Source organism: Elephas maximus, chromosome 3 (assembly GCF_024166365.1).
Source record: "Elephas maximus indicus isolate mEleMax1 chromosome 3, mEleMax1 primary haplotype, whole genome shotgun sequence".
Classification (NCBI taxonomy): Eukaryota; Metazoa; Chordata; class Mammalia; order Proboscidea; family Elephantidae; genus Elephas; species Elephas maximus.
Window position 1 is genome coordinate 193,526,551 of NC_064821.1, and position 21,558 is coordinate 193,548,108.

The 21,558-nt window shown below is 43.0% G+C and overlaps 2 protein-coding genes across 7 annotated transcripts in view; one reads left to right on the top strand and one right to left on the bottom strand.

Moving 5' to 3' along the window:
* DAP3 (death associated protein 3) overlaps positions 1-7,920 on the top strand; it is a 46,760-nt gene extending 38,840 nt beyond the window's left edge. For 3 of the 4 annotated variants that reach the window (XM_049880729.1, XM_049880730.1, XM_049880732.1), the window contains 9 exons: positions 1,037-1,145; positions 1,269-1,361; positions 2,093-2,223; positions 2,722-2,802; positions 2,889-3,047; positions 3,704-3,763; positions 4,297-4,386; positions 6,565-6,682; positions 7,653-7,920. In XM_049880729.1, coding sequence (XP_049736686.1) covers positions 1,037-1,145; positions 1,269-1,361; positions 2,093-2,223; positions 2,722-2,802; positions 2,889-3,047; positions 3,704-3,763; positions 4,297-4,386; positions 6,565-6,682; positions 7,653-7,738 — 927 coding nt within the window. In that variant the 3' untranslated portion in view covers positions 7,739-7,920. The remainder of the gene's footprint in view (positions 1-1,036; positions 1,146-1,268; positions 1,362-2,092; positions 2,224-2,721; positions 2,803-2,888; positions 3,048-3,703; positions 3,764-4,296; positions 4,387-6,564; positions 6,683-7,652) is intronic. The other variant, XM_049880731.1, reaches the window with a different exon arrangement.
* Positions 7,921-8,041: 121 nt separating this feature from the next.
* Positions 8,042-21,527, bottom strand: YY1AP1 (YY1 associated protein 1). 3 transcript variants are annotated; one of them, XM_049880718.1, is made up of 10 exons: positions 21,448-21,527; positions 20,841-20,881; positions 20,128-20,231; positions 18,340-18,538; positions 17,738-17,824; positions 16,239-16,410; positions 14,432-14,576; positions 13,928-14,078; positions 11,401-11,517; positions 8,042-10,992 (listed from the first exon to the last, which is right to left on the bottom strand). In XM_049880718.1, exons 2-10 carry the CDS (start codon positions 20,859-20,861, stop codon positions 9,652-9,654), a joined length of 2,337 nt encoding a protein of 778 aa, XP_049736675.1. In that variant the 5' UTR covers positions 20,862-20,881; positions 21,448-21,527; the 3' UTR covers positions 8,042-9,651. The 3 variants fall into 3 exon arrangements, with proteins under 3 accessions (XP_049736675.1, XP_049736676.1, XP_049736677.1); XM_049880719.1 differs by lacking the exon at positions 21,448-21,527 and adding an exon at positions 21,419-21,440; XM_049880720.1 differs by lacking the exon at positions 21,448-21,527 and adding an exon at positions 21,184-21,377.
* Between the last annotated feature and the right edge of the window lie 31 nt (positions 21,528-21,558).

Genomic DNA, 21,558 nt, shown 5'->3' on the forward strand with positions numbered 1-21,558 from the left:
GTCATTGTTTGGGAGTCACAAAGACTATGGTGAGAAGGGCCCTATTAAGTAATTCACTGAACAGATTCAAGTTGTGTTCAGACTGGCTTAACCACCAGTGCCCTGGAGGGAATGACTCATCCATTATTTCTGTAATTTCCATTTAAGTGAAGGCCAACTCTCCCACCATTGTCTGTGTATTTTAGTACTGTTATGCCTAATAATGCCATGTTTGTTTTAATATCTGTGTCATGGTTTTCAAGGTTGTACTTTCCATTAAGCTTGTACTTAACTGTTAATTCCTTCTCCAATCCAGTTAAAAAATGTGGACACAGTTTTAAGCCTCATCTGATATACTTCCAAATAGTTATCTGTGTAGAAATTTATTGTTATTAGTAGATGTAACTAAACACTTTATTTGCAAATCACTTCCACACATATCGGTACTTCCCATATTTTTCCATCAACGTGTTCCCGGTGTCAAAAGGGAAATGAACACATGAATTCTGATGTCAGTGGTCTGGTGATGTCACGTATGGCCTTCGCACTGTGGGGAGCTGGCCACGCCTGTGCCTGAGCTGCCGTGTATGTAGTTTTCTCTAGAAAAGTGTAGATGGTTAGAATAATAAGAGTTATCTAAAAATAAAGAGAAGTAACATTTATTGAATATTTACAGTATGTCAGATACTTTGCCTAAGTGCTTTACACCCTTTAATATTTATGTCACCCCTAAGTGATATACTAAGTGGCATTTATGATGAGATGTCTGTATTATTTATAGATTTCAGTTAATTGATGTTATACCTGTGCTTCGTTAACAGGAATAATCAAAAGCTGACTGTTACGTTACTTAGTGTGGAATAATACATCTCAGTCTTCAGCTAAATTGTGCGAGCTCGATTTTCCAATTCAATACCAACCTATCCTCTCCCAGCTGGATAAATTAAAGATATGCAGTTTAGTGCCCCTGGTTGCTGTATGAGGCTCAGTGTGTATAACGAAAACAGGTTAGGCGCTCTACAGCCACCATCTGCTTCCTCGCTCCCTGTTTTCTTAGGTGAAGACTTTCAATGAAGCTTGCCTGATGGTAAGGAAACCAGCGCTGGAGCTTCTGCATTACCTGAAAAACACCAACTTTGCACACCCAGCTGTGCGATATATTCTGTGTATCCTTTCCTACCTGCCTAGACCCTCTGAGCCAGTGCTTCTCCCTTCAAATGAAGGAAAAGAAAAGATAGGTGCAAACGTATCCCTTCTGGTGATGTTTTCTTTGACAACAGGTGCTTTAGATGGGGAGAAGGGGACAGGAAAAACCCTCAGTCTCTGTCATGTTGTTCATTTCTGTGCAAAACAGGACTGGCTGATACTGCATGTTCCAGACGGTAAGAATTTCCTATCTTCACTGTGTCAGGCTTCTTTATCCGAGTTCTGTGGTAGCCCTGCGACTTTAATTTTCTGACAGCTCTCCGAAGGCCAAAAGAAAAGCCTTTGCTCCAGGTGCAGAGCAGTCTGAGCTAGTTTGTCCTAATTTCTTCATGATATTAGTGCCAAGCGTGGTTGCAAGATGAAGTAAATGCGACGAGGAAAGTCAGCCAGAAATTCCCTGGAGCCTTACAGTACAAAGAATGAAGCGTTTGGCCCAGCACCCCATACTTTGACATCTAATGCCTGAGAGCATGAACGGCTGCTTTAGAGGTCACAGGCTTTTTCGCCTTGAGTTAACAAGTTTTGAGCACCCTCAGAGCCTTTGATGTGGTGCTGTTTATCAGTGTTCTAGGGTTGTCAACATGGATCTTAGAAAACTTGCCTCGTCACACTTTGCGTATATATTCCTTGTTTGTTCGGTGTTGTATGCATCTATGTTTTCTGACTTAGTTTTTAAAACTGCCAGGAAGCAGAGATTGCATTTGATCTACTTGGCAAGCCTTGTGTATGGACTGTCAGGATAATGTTTAAGACGGGCCAGACAAAAAAGTAAGCCCCTGAGGCAAAAAGACCTTAAGAAATATATATATGGGAAACTAAAGCCACTTCTCATAACTCAGAGAGGCACAGAGTACTTTTAGTTGAATGCAGTTCCTGCCTATTTCATTCTCTTGTGCCTTTTTTTAAGCTCATCGCTGGGTGAAAAATTGCCGGGATCTTCTGCAGTCTACCTATAACAAACAGCGCTTGGATCAACCTTTAGAGGCTTCAACATGGCTAAAGAATTTCAGAACTTCAAATGAGCGCTTCCTGAGCCAGGTGACTGGACTCCCAGAAGTTTGGTGCTGGGCAGTCTTCATGTAGATTCTGTCTACCTTGTGCCATGAGTCCCTCCCTGGTAGGTAGACTGGGGAACTGATACTGCAGTTGGAATAACTATACCATTTTGTATTATCTTTAATGCATTTACCTCAGAGTGGATTCACAACTTGAAATCACTTTCTCCATGTGAAATAGGCGACAGCTGTTCCCATTATGTGGTGGCAAAGTCAAGTCCAGGTTGATATGCTAACTTTCCCAAGTTCACAGCCTCAGATTCCCCACAAGCACATTGTCAACTAAATAATTTTCTCCAGATAAGAGCTTTTAAAAGTTCAGGCCGAAGTAGGCTAGAAAGCATTTACTTCCGTACTGAGCTTTCTTACAGGACCCGGAAAATAGATTAAAACTGGCTAATAACCTTAGCCTCCTACCTTCTCAACTAGGGATGGGTTCACCCTTAGGCTAAGCAGTGGGGGGTTTTTTGTTTCTTTTTAGATAAAAGTTCAAGAGAAGTATGTCTGGAATAAGCGAGAAAGCACTGAGAAAGGCAGCCCTCTGGGAGACGTAGTTGAACAGGTAAAGATGCTGAATGTGTACCTTGTCCTACCCTGAGAAGGCCTCTTTTAGGACTGTAAGCCGTTGTTTCTCTCTCTCCCCCACAGGGCATAACACGGGTGAGGAATGCCACAGATGCAGTTGGGATTGTGCTGAAAGAGCTAAGGAGGCAAAGTTCTTGTGGGATTTTTCACCTCCTGGTGGCAGTGGACGGAGTCAATGCTCTCTGGGGGAGGACCACACTGAAGAGAGAAGATAAAAGCCCGGTAGGAAAATTGGGCTTTTCTGTTCCAGATTCTGGTACTGTCGTTTGCAGGCACTGGGACATAACCATATAGACCATACAATATATTTTCTTCCACTAGGAGTATGTGAATTAAAATGTGCACTGAAAATAGTGTCAGACAGAGAAAGTGATGCCAAGAGCTCCACCCTCCATCGAAAACTAAGGGATAGTGTTTTGAAAAGAACATGACAGCCAAAGCTATGATGTGGGTTTGTTTTTTGTTGTTGTTAGTTTTTTCTTTTTTAACTTTTTCTATTCTCTTTTCAAAATGAGACAATGTGGTCTAAGTAGAGAAGCTCAGAAGCATCGAGGAAAGGGGTGATTTGGGACAGTGGGTATTTTCTCCCTTGGTGACTGCTTTTAATCTCCAAAAATACAGCAGCTCTAGGTCCAGTAGCTTTGAAGAAAGGGCTGTTGCATCTGTGGCTCTTTGCCTCTATAATTGCGCCTTCTCACATCCTTTCTGCATTCCTTCGTTCCAGAAGCAGAAAGCTTACCCCAGAGGGTTTACCTCCAGGTACTACAGTTAGGTTGTGACTGAGGATTTTTTGTTGTCATTTGCTTGTCTCAGGGGAGCTCCAGGAATGGCAAATACTGATCTTCTCTTTCTCTGTCTCTCTCCTTGACCATGTGCAGATTGCTCCAGAGGAACTAGCGTTTATTTACAACCTCAGAAAAATGGTGAAAAATGATTGGGTGAGTGCGTATGATACCTGACAGACTTTAGAGGAAAATGTGTTATTTCAAAGCCATTCTGCTACTTTATTGCTAATACTTTACAGTCTCTCATTTTATGGACAGGAAGTTTTTACATATCTTATTCAATACCCATATCTGTACCAAGCTAGGGGTAAGGTCTGGAACAAAATTTGTGTATTTGGTTTCTAATCTTTCCACGAGACTAGAGTAAGCTTATTCAAAGCTATTTTATTTAAATATTGGCCTAATTCTACTTTGTTTGCAATTGTTTAAAGTGGTTTTATATCTTCCCACCATCTTTGGAAAAGATTTTAAGACCTGGAAACGTGTCTTGATAAATTTCAGATCCTACAGCAACTTAACTGTCAGAGCCAAATCTTGAACTGTGAACCACTTTCACTGCCATTGAATTGTGCCAGGCCACACTGCTGCACCACTGTATGGCAAAAAAAACAACTACAGATGATTAAAAATGCACTTCTCTGTATTTCTTCGGCTTTTTCTAACTGAGCTTTTCTCTTGTTTTTTAGAATGGAGGCGCCATTGTGTTGACTTTAAGCCAGACTGGTTCACTATTTAAGCCTCGGACAGCCTACATGCCCCAGGAGCTGCTGGGAGAGGTCAAAGCATTGGAAAATTTGATTCTCCCTAGTCATTCTTCCTAAAGAGATCTTTCTTTTTTTCCCCTTTTATCTATTTTGATATAATTTCAGAAGAGAAAAATTTTATTCCTGTATATCCTTTACCCAGATTTCTAGAATGGTAACATTTTACCATATTTGCTTTATCCTTTTCTCTCCCCCTCTTCTGTCTACATATTTTTTTCTCCCCCCTTCTCTCTCTCCTCCCTCCACTATGCTCTTTCTCCCCTCTGTCTACATCTTTTTTTTTCCCTTCTGAATTATGTGACAGTAACCAGAGTCCTGGTGGTACAGTGGTTAAGCATTCAGCTGCTAACTGAAAGATCAGCAGTTTGAATCCAGCAGCTACTCCTTGGAAACCCTATGGGGCAATTCTACTATGTCCTGTAGGGGCACTATGAGTTGCAATCAACTCAACGACAGCAGGTTTAGTTTGGTTGGTTTGTAACCTGCAGACATGGTACCCACTTTATCTCTAAATAATATGTATTTCCTAAAAACAAAGACATTATATGACCACAGTATAATCAGGAGACTGACACTGATTTAATACGGTTACCTAATCTACAGAATTTATTCTGATTTTGCCAATTATCCCAATATCCTTCATTAAAAAAAGAGTTTTAGGTTATATGGTATATTTGGTTGTCATGTCTGCATCACATCAGAAGGTACATGAAGTCTGTCTCTCCTGTTACTGGTGATGTTAACTTTGAATACTTAAACTCTACCTGGTTTCTCCTCAGTAAATTTATTCTTCTCCCTTCATAATTAATATCTTGTGGAGATATGATTTAAGACTAGCAAAATATCCTATTTTTTCTCAGACTTTCACCTACTAGTTTTAGCATCCTTTGGGGATTCTTGTCTAAATCAGTTATTATGATTATCACCAAATGGAGATTTTCCTAACTCCATCATTTCTTCTAAATGCATTAGTTGCCTTTTCTACTCTAAGTAGGAACTTTCCCTTCTCCTTTATTTATTAATTTGTGTATGTACGTATGTCAGTCAGTGCTAACTCGTGGACTCTTATTTAATGGGTCCTAAATTTAATTTTTATTTTTATGCTTGGTTATCTCAGACTTGGCCAGTAGGAGACCCTACAGTTGGCTCCTGTATCCTTTTGACATGTCCCCTCCATTCTTTGAGCATGTCTTTCTGGCATAAGAATATGTTCCAGACACATCTTGTACTTTCTAGGCCCCAGCCTTGCAATCAGCCACTTCTCCAGGGAGCCAGCAGTTCACTGTAGAAGAGAATGGTATTTAGAAACCAAAACCTAAACATTAGGTGTACGCATTGCTACTGGGGTCTCCTTGCTTTGAGGACCTCTCAGCAGAGCTAGTAAATGTGTGATATTCATACATGTGTACATACATGTATATAGATACATATGTTTATATAATTTGTGTGTGTGTGTGTATATATATATAGACATACATCTTTTTCTCAAATTACACTGAAAAGCCATGAGCTCATACTGATACTTCTAGTTCCAGTCCAGCATCATAGCATTCATTATATCCTCTCCACATCTGCCACCCCCATCTCCAACAACAAGAAGTCTGCTCTCATTACCGACAGTGCATTTCCTTACTGCTCAATTCTAGAATACACTACAAGTAGTTCCAGAATTGCTCACACGTGCCTCTCTGAAAAAGCAGCTACTCATCACCAGTTTGGTATTTGTTTACAGTAACTTTTGTCTTTAGCTGAATGATCTGTAGTCACAAGACTCTGTGTAGAAGTTACTTGGGTTAGTTCTTCCCCCTGCCTTCAGCATTGTGATTGAAATTCGAAAAACAGACTGATTCAGTTCATGTGGCATTTAAGTCTTTTCCCCATCCTTGATTTTTTTATTTTTGATTATGTAAAACATTATAACTTGGACCCAAACATCAGAACTGCCCCCCAAAAAAGTATACTCCATTGGCACCCCCCCTTAAGCCCTATCCCTTTTTAAAATAGAATTTATGTTGCCTGTTGAATAACAGCAGCCACCACTAGGTGGAGCCTTGTACAAGACCGCATAACCAGGGAGCAGTGGAGTGAAACAAAAGAAAAGCCTTGCCCTCAAAGTACTTAGATATTACTTGTTACTCTTCTGATTTGTTACCTCACTAAAACTGTGTTTTTATCCTTTTCCACCTCCAGGAAGGATTTAATGCTCTGGATCCCTTTATTCCCATCCTGGTTTCCAACTACAACCCAAAAGAATTCCAAAGTTGTATTCAGTATTATTTGGAGAACAATTGGCTTCAACATGAGAAAGGTCAGGTTTGTTTTTGTTTTTTCTGTTAGGGCTTAGTGCTCACAGGAGGCCCACTGAATCAGAGCCTTGATCTCTTCTGCCCTCAGCAGCAGCAGCAGCAGCAGCCTGTAATTTGTATTTCATCGTTTTCACTTTATCCTGACTTCTGGCTAATTAAATGGTACAGAAAGGGGGCGAATTTAAGATTTAGTTTACAAAAGAGATTCTCTCTCCCCCTAAATTGTCATCTTAGACCCAAATAAAACGCTCATCCTAAGGGAGGCAGCCAGGCCAGGTCCACCCACGGGGCAGTTTCCAGAGGTTTGGGTTGCTGCCGTTCTCATTGTTGCATTAATTCGTCATTCAACAGACTCTGACTGACTGACATGCTGGGGTACCCACAGAATAATTTATACTATGTAACGGTTACCCCGACACCAAAACAAGTACTTGCCATAGCTGTCCTGGTATTATTGGAAGATAAGGAGAGCGAGGATTTCAAGAAACAAGACAAAATTTGTTGACTTTGATTGAAAACATCCCATCTCTTCATTTTACCTTTGTCCTCACCTCTGGATGTGAGGGGGGTGTAAAGGAAAAGGAAAGGCTGTCCTATCACTAGATATTAGAGTTAACCTATAACTGGAATAGGTTATCAAAGGACAAAAGTATAAAAGAAGTATGGTGGGTTGGGAGGCACAAAGGAGATTTCCAAGTGGGCTGGGCGCTTTGACAAGGTCCTAAAATCCAGAATATTCTCTTGAAAGGGAGGGAGGAATGCTGTATTCAAGGAGTGGAGACAGAAAGGGAAAATTATGCATAGAAAAAATTTTAATGAGATAAAGGATCTAGACATAAGATTTCGTGGGAGCTGCTAATTAGTCACATCTGAATGTGATCTGGATAACACAGCCTCTGCTACAGAAGTTTTTGGGAAACGCCACTGCAACAGGAGGAAACGGCCATTTATCTGTGTTTGACTCCATTTCAGCTCATACAGAAGGAGGGATGAAGGAGCTGCTATTTCTGAGTAATGCAAATCCGGGGCAGCTGGAGCGGCTCTGTGCCTACCTCTAAGCCGTGACCACAATGTGCCCAGAAGACCTGGTCAGACAAGGAAGCCCCAACTTCACTGAAATGGGTTCCCTGTGAACTGACTGTAACAGCAGTAAGACAGCCCTGCTTCCTGAAACTAGTACCAGTTTATTGGATGTGGCTTTCACATTTAAGATAATTATGGGTCTTTTCCTTAAAAAAATAAATTATTTTTTGTGTTTTGTTACATTTATAATATGGGAAGAAAAAAAAAAAATAGAGCCATAATGAATTTCTTACTTGTTAGAGGTCTGAAGAGATTCAGTTCTACAGACATTTTCAGGAATTCTATTTTTTAAACTTTATTCAATTCAGGAGATCAAGATGCACAGCTTAACTTCTCCCCCCTCCCGAGACGCTAACTCATTCACAGCCTATTTATACTTTTATTCCTTGATGGCCCTGGAGCCTTAGTGAAACTCCAGGAGTTTCTGGCAGCTTTGTATGGTCCCCAGAGAATTACGCACTACGGCACCACAGCGTGCGCTGTATGTAACAAACCAACCTGTCTTTAATGTAGAGCAGTACTATACACCGTCCTTGGGAGAACCGAGAAGTAATCACTCAACTCATCAGAGACTGATTCTCACTATACCCAGGCTGGTAGAGTCGAAAGAGTCAGAAGTTCGATTACTAGATCTGCCACTTACTAACTCTATATTCTAGAAACTCTTAAGCCTGCTTTCTTCTCTGTATAATAGTGATAATGATGCCAAACTTGCAGGAGTTTTGTGAGAATTCAATTACTTATTACAAGTAAAGTGCTTAACACATAATGTCATCGTTAGTTGCCAGTGAGTCAGCTCTAACTCATGGAGACCCCACCCCCACATACAACAGAACAAAATGTTGCCTGGCCCTACCCCATCTTCACAGTCGCCGTCATGCTCTTGTGCACTGTTGCAGCCACTGTGTATTCTGAGCGCCTTACAGCCTAGGAGGATCACTCTGTAGCACTGTATCAGACGATACTTGGTTGTAATCTATAGGGTTTTCCTTGGCTATTTTTTGGAAGTAGATCACCAGGCTCTTCTTCCTAGTCTGAGTCTGCAACTCCTCTGAAACCTGTCCACTATGGGTGGCCCTACTGGTATTTAAAATACCAGTGGCATAGCTTCTAGCATCATAACACAAGCTACCACAGTACGATATACAGACGTAAGTGTGGTGGTAACACCTAATAGGTACCTGTTAAATGGTAGTATCTAACTTGGATTTTATAATGCTTTATTTGAAGAATCATTATAAGGACAACAGTCTCTAAATGTGTAACTCAACTTTTTTTCCCAGAGAGCCAGCTTCCCTTATCCCTAAGCCACCTCCTCGAGGACTCCCTGTCAGAAATAGAACTTCCATTCCTGACCCAAGCCCAGTCATCAATTTTGGAGGCCCTAGGTCACTTTAGCTAGACTGATGTGCCGGCATTGAGACACAACAGCCTTCCAAAGACGGCTTGCCCAACCCCCCGGTCGCAAAGGCTGAAACCATGTAATACCGCCCTTTCTGTATGTCTCCTCGTGGTCTACCTCTGGTTGAACCCTGATGGATAAACCTCAGTCTGGTTCATCAAGCCTTTAGATTTGTCTTAATATCTCAAATCCAGCTCCTTCTCTCCATTATCGTTACCAACATGTTAGTTCATACCCCCATCACTTCCTGTCTGAGTTACTGTGTTTGAAAATTTGTTTCTGCCTACAACTGCTCTTGCATCTTTCGAGGGCTACCTAAGCAGGCTTTCTGACCCGTGCCTGTCATGCCGTTCCACTCAGTGGCTCTGACATGCCTTTAAAATTTGTCACATACACGTTACAAAACTCAAACCTTACGAAAACGTAATGGAAGATCGAGGTCCTTCCCTGTCTCCCGTTTCTAGAGGCCGCCTTTATTCCCAGATTCTAGAAATATGGCTGACTCCTCCTCCTCTTATACGCCTGTTTCCTGACCTCTCTAGTGCCACTTGACCCCTCACATGAGGAGCTAGTGTCCAATTCCACGGTCGGCTCCGCTTTGATTACAACACAAATGTCTTCCCCAGGGGACTGACTGGAGGTTTCCTCCCCAGGGTCTTCAGGTTCCACCTTGACGATATCCTCTAAAATTCCCGGCGGGGAGAATAGAGATTCCGGTAAGCTCTGAGGCAGTGCCTCTAGGGCTTTTCCCCCCTCCTCTGTTTTCACAATAGTCCAGCGATAGGTACAGTTCTCTGACAATTCTTCCTGGCACCCCCCATCTGCTTGTAGAGGCCCCGGGCTCTGCTCCTCTTTGGGCAGGACAGTAGTACCAAGAGGAGATGGTTCCTGGGGTTCCACTTTGGGTTCTAGGCCTTGAACGGCACCTTTCCCTTCAGCCAAAGGACAAGCAATGTCCACGTTGCCTTGGGCCTTATCTTCAGGGGTAGATGGTACATGAAGATTCATAGAGTTGCCAGAAACAATTAAGGGTGGGATGGAGGAGGTCACAAGGGGCTGGTTCAATGGACAGGGAAAGGATGTAGGGTTAACCAACAGGGTGGCAATGGGAATGGTCTGAGAACTCTGGGCCACAGCTGCATTGACAGGCTGGATCACGTTACAGCCAGTGCTGAGGCTCACGACCTTCACCGTGGTAGCAGGAACAGTGAAGATGACAGGTGCCGGTTGGATAAAGGGGGCAGGTTTCAGACAGGGAGAGGCCTTGGCCCCCTTTCTCTTTGGGGGTCTCCGTTTCACACATGGCTTTTGAAACTTACAAGGGGCAAGTGAGGGCAGCATCACCTGAGAAACAGGGGCAGAGGTGAGAGGGAAGCTGGTCCTGGCCTCAGGCAGTGCCAAAGAAGACTCAAAACCATGACCCCCTCTGACTTCCAGTGGAGGGACTCCTGGCACTGTCTGTATCGGGTGAAGAATCTGACCCACCATTTTGCTCGCAGGGTTTTCCGATGGACTTGAATTGGCTGGTGTTTCCTCAGAGTTGAAGCTAGGCTCAAGAGAGGGGCTGGGTCGCACAAGGAGGGGCTTCAGGCCCGAAGACTGCTTCTGTCTCCAAGCCTTCCTGGAAAAATGTTTGGCACTTGGTTTCAGTTTCAGGACTACACCCTTAGGCAACAGCAGTGGGTACCGAGCTTCACTCCCCAACTCTGAGCTGCCTTTGTTTCGGCCTGGGTCAGAGTTGGTCTCAGGTGCTCCAGTCACATTTCCTACCTCTCCAGCACCATCAGCCATGTGCCGCAGTTCCTTCTGGATGGATGGCAAACTGGCCTGTTGGGAACAAGAACACTCTAATCCATCACATGTCAGAATTGGTAAAAAGAATAGGGCTTTCCAGACCTTAGGAATCCTTCCAAGACAGTGTCAAGACATCTTTTCAAGAAAGATTTTTCTGCACAGTATCAAATTTCTACTATGACTACATTCCAGTTATATGCTCTAGATAGATAGTCTTCTCTGAATTTCCTTTAGGAAACAACCATTTTATCCCATACTTTAAAAACACTGTAGAATCCCTGGGTTGGGGCAGGAAACACGAGAACGATGGTGAACGCGGAAGACTTCTTAGGTCCTAGTTCCACAACTCAAACATTGGAGGCGTAAGATAGCCCTTATGTTTCTACCAGGGTTTTCGGTAACCTGCCTCCTGCAGACACTGAGGGCGTTTAAAGGTCATACCTTTAACCAGAAAGGGAGTCGGTGTTCTTCTCTCTCTACAGGTGGCTTCCACTGATGTGGCTGGACTTCTTCACAGCACTTCACCAAGACAGGCAGCTGTTTAGTCTTCTTATACAACTGGGCGTGAAGAAATAAAGCATAAGTTACACGCCTTCCAAAAACACTGCCTTCTGTCAGGGAGTGGATGGGGCAGACATGGTTTGACATATACAAATGCATATATGAATATATATAGATACACACACACTACATATGCTGAACACTTCTGCATTTCAAATAAAACTAATCAGTAAAAATTTTAAAATTACTCAATACCTTCCATCTCTATCCTGGACACCAGGAAAGGGGAAATTTAGGTCACAGTGAACAGGAAGCGAAGAGAGTGACAGTGCCTTAACCCTCATCCTGGGCACATGGAAGCAAATGACGGTGTGAAGGGCATTAGAAGGGAACGGAAAGATCGGCAGAGTCTGAGACAGCTCACTGTTAACTATAAACGAAGAGGGGAACTGAACTTAAAACGCTGACAAAAAGCATCTATTCAGTCAACATTTCCTGACTGCCTTCTGTGTGCCAGGCACTGTGCTACAAGCTGAGCATAGACGTGAGAGGCACTCTGCTCTTAAGGAGCTTACAGACTAGTGGGAGAAACAGTCAAGTAGACCAATAATGACATCCTGCATAGAAAGTACAGGCAAGGATGTGCACAAATACATGGCACCCAATGCAAACTGGGACCAAAACCATGTTTTTCTGGTGCAGTGCAGCTTTAAGTGAACGGTAATGGGAGAGTTTCCTACATGAGGCAGGTGAGGACAGGGTGTACTTCGTGTGCAAAATCATGGACAGGTTTAAGGAACCACGAGGAGACTGCTTTTGTTAGAACTAAATGAATGGGAGGAGACTTGAGGGGACAAAGTCAGAGGTAGGCTGTGCCATGCCAAACAGTCTGAACTTTATCCTAAGGCTCTGATAGCGGTGGCTATGGCAGGAATGCAAAGGACAGAACAAATGAGACCAGAATTGGAGACACCACTTAGAAAACGACTGCATTCACCCAGTTTTGAAAAGGCCTAAAGTAAGGCAACTGGCACCACAGTAGGAAAACGGGGGACTCGGTGACAACCGACATATGTGGTGATCAACCAGGAGGAGCTGAGGGTAATGTTCAGGTTTCTGGATTGAGATACTGGCTAGACAGTAATGCCACACACAGGGACAGAAATCACAGACGGGTTACGCTGAGGAACTGAGAGTTTGCTGTTGGTGGTGGTGGCCGTGGCAAGAGCTACAGGGTGCAGAGGGAGACGTGACTTCAGTTTCAGGCAAAATGGAGTCTGAGGAGTCAGTGAGGCAACCAAGCCGAGAGTTTCTTTAAATACTGGACTAAACTAAGCTCTAGCTCAGGAGAGAAAACTGTACTGAAGATACAGATTTGGGATCATCAGGGGATGCCGCCCCCCACCAGCCCTCACTGTAGAAGGCTGACATTTAAGCGCAGGGCAGGGGGGGAAGACCTCGCCAAGGAGCGGCCTGAGGGAGGAGCCAGTGAAGAAAACACCCAAGAAGCCCTCAGTGGAGCACGCACAGAGAACACGTGCAGACTGCTGAACACCAGATGGCTCAGGGAGAGATTTCATCAGGGAGGTGAAAACGATAAAACGTTTGAATATACTGAAAAGAGATTTACCAAACTGAAGTAAATTTTGTGTTGAAATAATGATAATTAATTAAACCAAGCCCCAAGCCCCCCACAAAAAAAAAAGAGGCAATTTTTTTTAAACGTCCAGCAAGAAAGGTAAGGTAACACGGCTCAGCTGAGAGGAGCAGTTAACATAATCCTTACAATGGTAATACTATAACCTTTAATACAACCTAACCAAAACTGTGATATCATTACCATGGGAAGACTGGAAAACAAAAAATATGCATTAAAGAACTAAAACCCTCACCTCCCTTGGTTTAGGGTTAATAGATAAAGCCGACACCCAAAACATCAAGAAGTAGCAATTGTAAGTGTGTTATTTACATACAGATACAAATGTATGCCCCCCCACCCCCCAAAAAATAAATTGCCAGTTGGCAGAAAATTCAGTGAAAAATAGTTTTCACAAGTCTCATATGGATGACTCTGTAAACCATGTATAAACTGTATAACTATTACATATCTGAAATTAAGAAAAAGGAGAATTAAGGAGAAAGATAAAAATAGAATATTGTGTACTCTTTCAAGGAGGTTAGAGTAAAAAAAAGAGAACATAGGGCTGAAGGGTAACATGGATTCACTTAACAGTTAAGTTGGGCCAGACCTGACCAATTTTATATTTGGGGGCAATACCCATAACGAAGGGAAAGGATGAAGACACCCCAGAAGAACACAATGAATCAAGGTCTCTGAAGAGACTAATACTCAAGTGAGAGGAACTAGCCTTTAATAAAAGGTCCCCTCTTCACTGAAACTAAGAAAAGAAAAAAAGGATGGTGCAAACAGCTAGGTCTCCCGGTGGAACGTGCAGGAGGAACTCACTTTCACGATGTTGTCGGGAGCTCTCCTGAGGTTCAGGCTCTTGATTCTCACTGTCAGTTGGTGGACGGTCTTGCAGGTTAGAAGGTACTTGCTGATTAGAGGCTTAGGAAACTCAGTGCATTCGAAGTGCTTCAGTCCTAGAGCTAACAAACTGACAAAGGGGCAATGACACTCAATCCCACACCACAGCCCTGCCGTCTAAAACGCCTCCCCAGATAACTCCATACAGTTTCATTGCCCGTTTTCCTACATCTAGCTCTTACACAAGCTAAAACTTACATACACTGCCGATGCCAGTTTGACGATGCATATAAAAAGTCAAAAAATCTGCACACACCCACTAGGATGGGTACACACTGTGTAACACAGTCCATCGATACCCGCGCTCCTTTGTCTTTCGTGTCCGTGTCTGACTACACAAGCCGTATTTCCCCTCATCTTCCCAAAAAGAACTGTCTTCTCCTTGGGATACTTTGCTCTTCTGCCCCCACCATAAACACCTACTTGTCCTCAGCCTTGGTGAAGAAGCTCTTATCCTCAGGATCCTTTGCCTGCAGAGAACATAATGGAAGTAGCTCTGGATACATGAAAACCTTGCTTGTTGCCAGGATCCAAGCCACTTGCTTTGGCAAACAGGGAAATTCATAGGCTGTGAGAAAAAAACCCATGATCAGTGGAATTCTAGAACAAAAGAGGGCTTCAGAAAAGCTTCTGAATCCATTTCTACATTTAGGTAGAGCTGCCCATACCTAACAGGCTTCCTTCACACCGCTCCTCCCCTAAAAAAGGTGCCACAATCTTTCTCATCCTAACATATCCCAAAAGGGAGTCTCGTTCAGTGGCAATAAAAGGTGATTCTCTTTTTACTTCCTGTGTGGCGCACTTACCACATTAAGTAACATGAACACTTAGAAAGCACCTAGTAACACCTGGCACATAGAGAATGCTCAAAAACTTCAGTCTCCTTCCCCCTTTAAGTCCTTAAAGGATAAGTGACCAACAATGCTTGCTTTCTTCCAGGTTTACATTCCAACTTCTTTAATCCCCCTCGCATATCTGGTATTCCAAATTTTATATTTTTCTATTCTTACTTAATTTTCATTAAGTTCTCCCAGATTCCTCCTGAGGTTGGGCACAAACAAAAAAACCGTAAAAGGAATGCAGTTCAGTCTCATTCCTTTCTGTCTCCCTGCCTACTACGTCTCTCATTTCCAGGCACCTCTGCCTTTCCAGAGACAAGCACTACTACACCCATAGTAATCCTTCCCTGAGTGCTTTTTTATTACTCCAGAAGAAAAACAAAGGACTCTAGGAATCGAAGCTAGCGCTATGGTTTGTGTTAAAGTTTTCATTACCAAAATGGAAGCTATTAAAGTAATTTGAAATCAGCAACTATGACAAAATGCACTTGAATTTAATTGTAGTGTAGTAAAAAGCAAAAGAAACCCACTACTGTCGAGTGGATTCCTACTCATAGCGACCGTACATGACAGAGTAGAACTACCCCACAAGGCTGTAATTTTTACAGACGGTGACTGCCACATATATCCTCTCATAGAGCAGCCAGTGACATCAAAACCACAAACCTTTCAGTTAGCACCAGAGCACTTAACCTCTGTGCCACCACTCAGGGATTTAAAATTAAATCCAAAGATAAATTCAAATACATGCCCATTACAGATACACAAAAGGCCAAACAATTTTGCTAAACCAGGAAACAAATCAAAAGCAAATATCTTGTTTAAGGGAACGGTAAATAAAACATTGCCTCAAAACATACTAAACCAATGCAAGGTAGAAACCAAACCTGAAAAGTTCTTTAAAACACTGAACCTCACAAAGGTACAACATCTCTAACTTGTGCCTAACTCCCAAATCAACATTTTTTTCAAAATAGAGATACCACCTACCCTACAATCATGGCAGATAATATGAGTTGATCCAAATACAGAGGGTGTAAACCTAAACACAGCCAAACTTTACCACCTGACTTCCCTCTTTAGCATACCCTGGTTTGTCTTGATCTCAGTCCTAATGCTTACCCTCATAACTGTCTATCCATCTCTTTCTAGTGAGCCCCACGTCTCTACCACCACACACCTGTCCTGTCAACTACCTTCGCCCCTTACCTAAGTCCAAACATTGTCACGTAATTCCAGAACTCAGACAATGAGTCAAAAGGGAAGATAAATGAGATAAGGACAAAAGTGCGAATATCCTGGCTCCTCCATCCCTAGAAAATTATCTCTGAGATAAGGCTCCCACCTCTCACTGCAAATAAACACTGGAAGTTGGTACATCTGTCCCCTACCAGGCTTCTTGGAAGTTTTACGAGGACTCCAGTCAATGCTGACGTGTGTGCTGAAGTCTTCGATGAGCTGCATAGCTCCCATCAGGTTACAGGGTTGGAACGAGGGCTGAGACTCGGGGTTGAACTGATGGTGAAGGGTGATGGAGCTTTGAGCAACGGTTCCCAGCTCTTTCTGAGAAAAATAGGACAAAAAGGACAAACAAAAGTAATACCAGTAGCCCTTAGCTTCTGAGCGAGACACTTTCCTTCCTACTACTGAATAAAGATAGCTAAAACTCATCAGAGTCTCTCACAATTAACAATTAAGACTGCTCTTTTGCCGAGTCCTCAGATATGCAGGGACTAGGTCTGTGATACACTCATACATTCTTTTATATAGTTTTTTAATTTTTGTTGAGAACATACACAGCAGAACACACACCAATTCAGCAATTCCTAGATGTACAACTCAGTGACACTGATGACATTCCTCGAGTTGTACAACTATTCTCCCCCTCCTTTTCTGACTTGTTCCTCCTCCAGTTACATAAACTCACTGTCCCCTAAGGACTGAGGCAGACATTCTTCACTAGTTAAGCTAAACTACTCTTTTGTTTGAAGGAGATTTCAGGAGACATTGTTGGTTCAGAGTTTAAGGGTCAAAAATGATCTCAGGCCAATAGTTTCAGTTCATTCAGCTTCCATGGCTTTAGAAAATCAATATTTCATGAAAACCTAATATTCTGTCCTGCATTTTCCCCTCTATAATCAGGATTGCTCACTTGTTCATTCCTGTTTCACTCTTAGGCTCTGTTCTCCTCAGCCTTTTGGATGTATGGTCTAGCTCCTCAGCTAGAAACAAGGTTCTCAAGGACAAAACCAATTACTTCATTTTTTTGCTGTTTTGGTTTCTAGGAATAAGACCTAGAACAAAGTACACTTCATGACCTGCTGAACACATCAAGAGGTGAGTACACAGCTGACCACCAAGGAATCCTGAAGCACTAGCAAACATACCATTCACATCCCTGACAGTCGTACCCAAGGTTCGCAAGAAATCATTATCTGCCACAAGGTTTGAGGACAATTTTTATTGAGTTTAAAATTGCATAATTAAAAACCCTTACTCCAAAGTACTTCCTAATGTCATGAGCAAGATATACTCTGTACACTAAACACTGGCACTGAGTCTAATGACTGAACAACAAATACCTATTAAAAGAACGGCAATGCCAAAAACCTAAGAAATCAGGGTGCATCTAAAGATGAGACAAAGGATCCAATAAAGAAGCAAATGGGACAGTCTTAAGAAAGTTGAATACATTTCCTGCTTTTTCATGGGAATGAATAGCTTAGGTTCTCTTAGCAAACACAGGAAACCACACCAGAAAGTAGGCATAGCTACCAAACACAGCCAGGAAAGAAGAATAAAGGTAGATTATGATGGGAAACTGTGAGAAAAGACTAGTCAAGCTAATTGCATACCAAGTCTTCAGAGTTAGGGATATTTAGAGCCTTACAAGAAATACTCTGGTGGTGCTGGCCTCCGAACTCAGACTGGGGTTGGAGCTGGCGAGAAGGTGGATTTGCGTCAAGAGCTGAACATGCTGGGGAGGGAAAGAAAATAATATGGTGACGTGTTACGATACACCTACTTCAGGAACCCAGACAGATCTTAAGAAGTTTCAACTTTAGCACACATATTTGGCTTTCTGAATAAGACTGTGGAAACAAAATATCTCATCAGGAATTTCTCAGACAGGTTCCCTTGAGCAAAACGACACAACCAGAGGAAATTTAACCTCAGACCACAGGGACAGAGCTTGGAAGTGGAAAAAATTCCTGCTGGCACTGAAGGCTATCAAACCTCAGAATCAATTACTAAGAACTCTCAGAAATCTACCATTCTGAATACCATTAGGGTCCTTTCATGTCTTCTTGCCTGAGCCACAGCTACGACACGATGACCTTCCCAAGTCCCAACTCAGGTGAAGATCCTATGGTCCACGGTTTCAGTGGCTATCAAGACACAGACTGCTGACTTTTACAAAGTGGCTAATTGTGGCCTCAGAGTCAGGCCGTGGAGTGCCCCAGCATTAACCTTACCCAAGGAGAGTCTCACCTGCTGCATCTGCTGCTGGAGTCTCTTCCTCTGTGCTAGATCCAGAACCAGAGTCTGAGGAACTTTTTCACTCTTGGGCTTCACCCTCTCTGCCTCCTGCTGCTGTCTGGATGAGGATTTCTTCATCTTCAGCTGTTCAAGTAGCTCCTTTACTGTCCGATGTTGCTCATTTAACAAGTTGGCCAGTGGCTCCTCAAAGCTACCCACGACAGGGACATCAGTGAACTGAACATTTCCCTCACTCCACAACACAGTCAATTCCCGCTAACGGCAGGCAAAGAGGGCCTGAAGAACCTCCGCCTACTGTTAACCCCCAAATTCTACCTTAGCCAAGAGTTGAACTCCTAGCCTTATCCAAATCTTTCCCTGATGTTAATACAGATTCAAATAAGATAATTCTGAACTAACCACCCCCACGCCATTCTTCTATAATCACTCCTCCAAATGACATACAGATAGAGAGGAAATTAAACAAAAATCTAGGAACAGAAAAATATCTGCATAACAAACAGCCAAAGAGCTAGCGGGAACCTGTCATTCTTACCAAGCACTCTTATCCACGTTAAGCTAAGGCTTGCTCTTAACCAGGATATAGAATCCTCTGAAAGTAAAGAGCTTGTTCTTTAATTTACCTGTTACCGCCATCCCAGCTGCAGCTTCTTCCATCTCCCTATCCATGCAGGATGCCCTGTCTTCCTTTCTTAAAAAGTCAAAGGCCTTCTTGCATGAAGCAAGAAGGAGGCATACTAAAATACAAGGCGTTTAGCTGAATAGAAGAGCTGGGAAATTAATTCGAATGTGACCATACTACTCTCCACGAGCAGCCCTGGTGGTGCAGTGGTTAAGAGCTAACCAAAGGTTAGTAGTTTGAATCTACCAGCCGCTCCATGGAAACTCAATGTGGCAGTTCTTCTCTGTCCTACAGGGTCTCTGTGAGTTGGACTCAACTTGAATGCAAAGGGTTTGGGTTTTCTTTTGGTTACTCTCCACGAAAATATTTTCTTTTGGCCCTGTGAACCCCTACTCCAAGTTTCCTAATCCTACCCTCCCAGTCTTGTCTCCCAAGAGAGAGACTGTTCCTAGAGCTGAAGCAAGAATCCAAATACCTTGCACGCTAGTGCTAAGGTGAAGGCTGAACAAGTCACTCAAGTGATTAAATAGATGCTGATACCCTATGCAATCTGGTCAGGACCTGCTAAAGTAGCTGTAACAGGTTTTCATGTTTCATGGAATCTCCTGTGCACATCCATCACAAAAATAGGGGGAGAAATTAAAGCCTCTACTTTCTGGATGGGGCAACACATGTCCCCACTTTATGTGATAAAAACCAGAACATACATTTCAGACTCCAGGATGTTACTGTGGGTGGTTCATGGTTTCCTCAATTAACGCCTAGGTGACTGACAGACTTTCATTAACATTTACCAGATAATAATGGCAAATAAGGAGAGCAAAAGGGACATACTAGATATTACAATTTGGGAAATTTCTGTGGCTGGCCATAAAGTCTTGCACACCTCTCCAGCACCACTCATCCAGAGAAGTTGCTGTGGACACCAGCTGCTGTTTTTTCTCCCTTCCCAAACTCATACAGCTTGGTCTATAGCTGCACTGCCCCATAACAAGGAGATGTATTCTTCTGACACTCAATTCCCCCACAAGGCTCTATATGCTTATATCAGTAACCACAGCTACTTGGGAATGGGAAACTGTTACTGCAATTTCTGAAAACCTTTTCAGAAATGCATGTTTCCCCATTCTAAGTCTCAAGGTCTTTGTGTAGCCTACCGTAAGACTTGAGGGGTATTAAAGTTAGGCCGAGACTCAGCCACACGATCCTTTTCCTCAGGGCCGTCATCTTCCACTTTGGGGAATCCCATCTCATCTTGGAACTGAGGGAAAAGGAACAGAAGGGTTTTCCCGGAGAACACACCTACGAAAGCCACTCAAGCAGTGAGAAGAAAAAGTGAAGGCTACAGATCACAGGACTTTAAGAATGCCAGCACCCACAAAGTGCCAGTGCCAGAACCACACTCAACTCAGGGCTCCCAAAACCCCACCCTTGGGATAACCATCACGACAGGAAAAAGATCTCTCAGCCAGCCAACTTGTAATGGCAAGGACTGAGCATAGATAACCCAAAACAACTGATCTCTTATACAAAAATATCTTTCAAGAGACAGATTTACCAGAAAGGTAACTATTTGTGCTTAGAATAGTCTAAAACAAGCTTGCAATCTTTAAGGGCAAACCAAATGATATTTGGGAAGGCCATTCAAAAGTTTACAAAGGAAATTTTACCAAGAATATCCTACATGTAGATAATTAAAGAGTTTACTAATTAGCAAAGTTCTTCTGCTGCTGTATTCTTTCCTGGGTGCACTGAAAGGGTGGTTTAGTCAGACCACGTCTGCAGGGAGGGTCACAGAACCCAAAGGACACAATTTGGTGGCAAATCTACTTTTACCACTCAGAGTTTTCACTCAAGTATCACTACTCACAGTTTCAAAGAGCTCTTCCATCAGCTCGTTCACTTCCTTCTCTGCAAGAAACCCAAACAATGTGTTGTTGGCACAAGTTACTCACATTTTGCAATAAAGGCAAATTCCACAAAAACAATATAGGTTGTTTTCAGCAAGGTATCTAACCAAACCCCCATGTCCACACAGGACCGTTAATTGTAGCATCTTAGGGCCAAAAATTAGAAATAATCCTGAAGTCTGTTATCTGCAGAATAATTTGTTGTGTATTCACTCTGAAGCAAGGAAAATGAACTCTAGATACACACAAGAGCAAGATGAACTTCATAGAAGATACTGAAAGCCAGACGCAAAGCTAACACACTTTTGTTTACTTAATATTAAAAAAAAGCCAGTCGACAGGGTTAGAAGTCAGGACGCCTGTGACTTCTGGAGAGGAAGGAGGTGGTTACGTGGGCGGCTTCTGGGGAACTTCTACTTTTCTAGCAAGGATTTACTTCGTCTCAAACCCTCTTAGCCAACAGAGCTATTCTGCGAGATAAGAATGGCCTCTTTTCGGAAAAGGACAAGAGCTGCGTAGAATCACAGGGTAGGATCACCTTCCGAGAGCCGCAGGGAGGTTACTCACGTGGGACGCCAAGGGACGGGACCCGCGAGCGCTTCAGCTTGGTGCAAAGGCGCCGGCGTACACAACTTCCGGTATGGGCCCTGCGGCCCCGCCCCTACCGCCCGCCACTGG

Bases quoted from the DNA above. Each gene is read 5' to 3' on its own strand.
- YY1AP1 (XM_049880718.1), bottom strand. From the start codon at position 20,861: ATGGAAGAGCTCTTTGAAACT. The intron at 16,411-17,737 runs GTAAGGCTCTAA...TATTTTTCTCAG, and splicing joins GCACCACCAGAGTATTTCTT to AAAGAGCTGGGAACCGTTGC. The intron at 14,577-16,238 runs GTAGGGGACAGA...TTTTTCTCACAG, and splicing joins TAAAACTTCCAAGAAGCCTG to CCTATGAATTTCCCTGTTTG.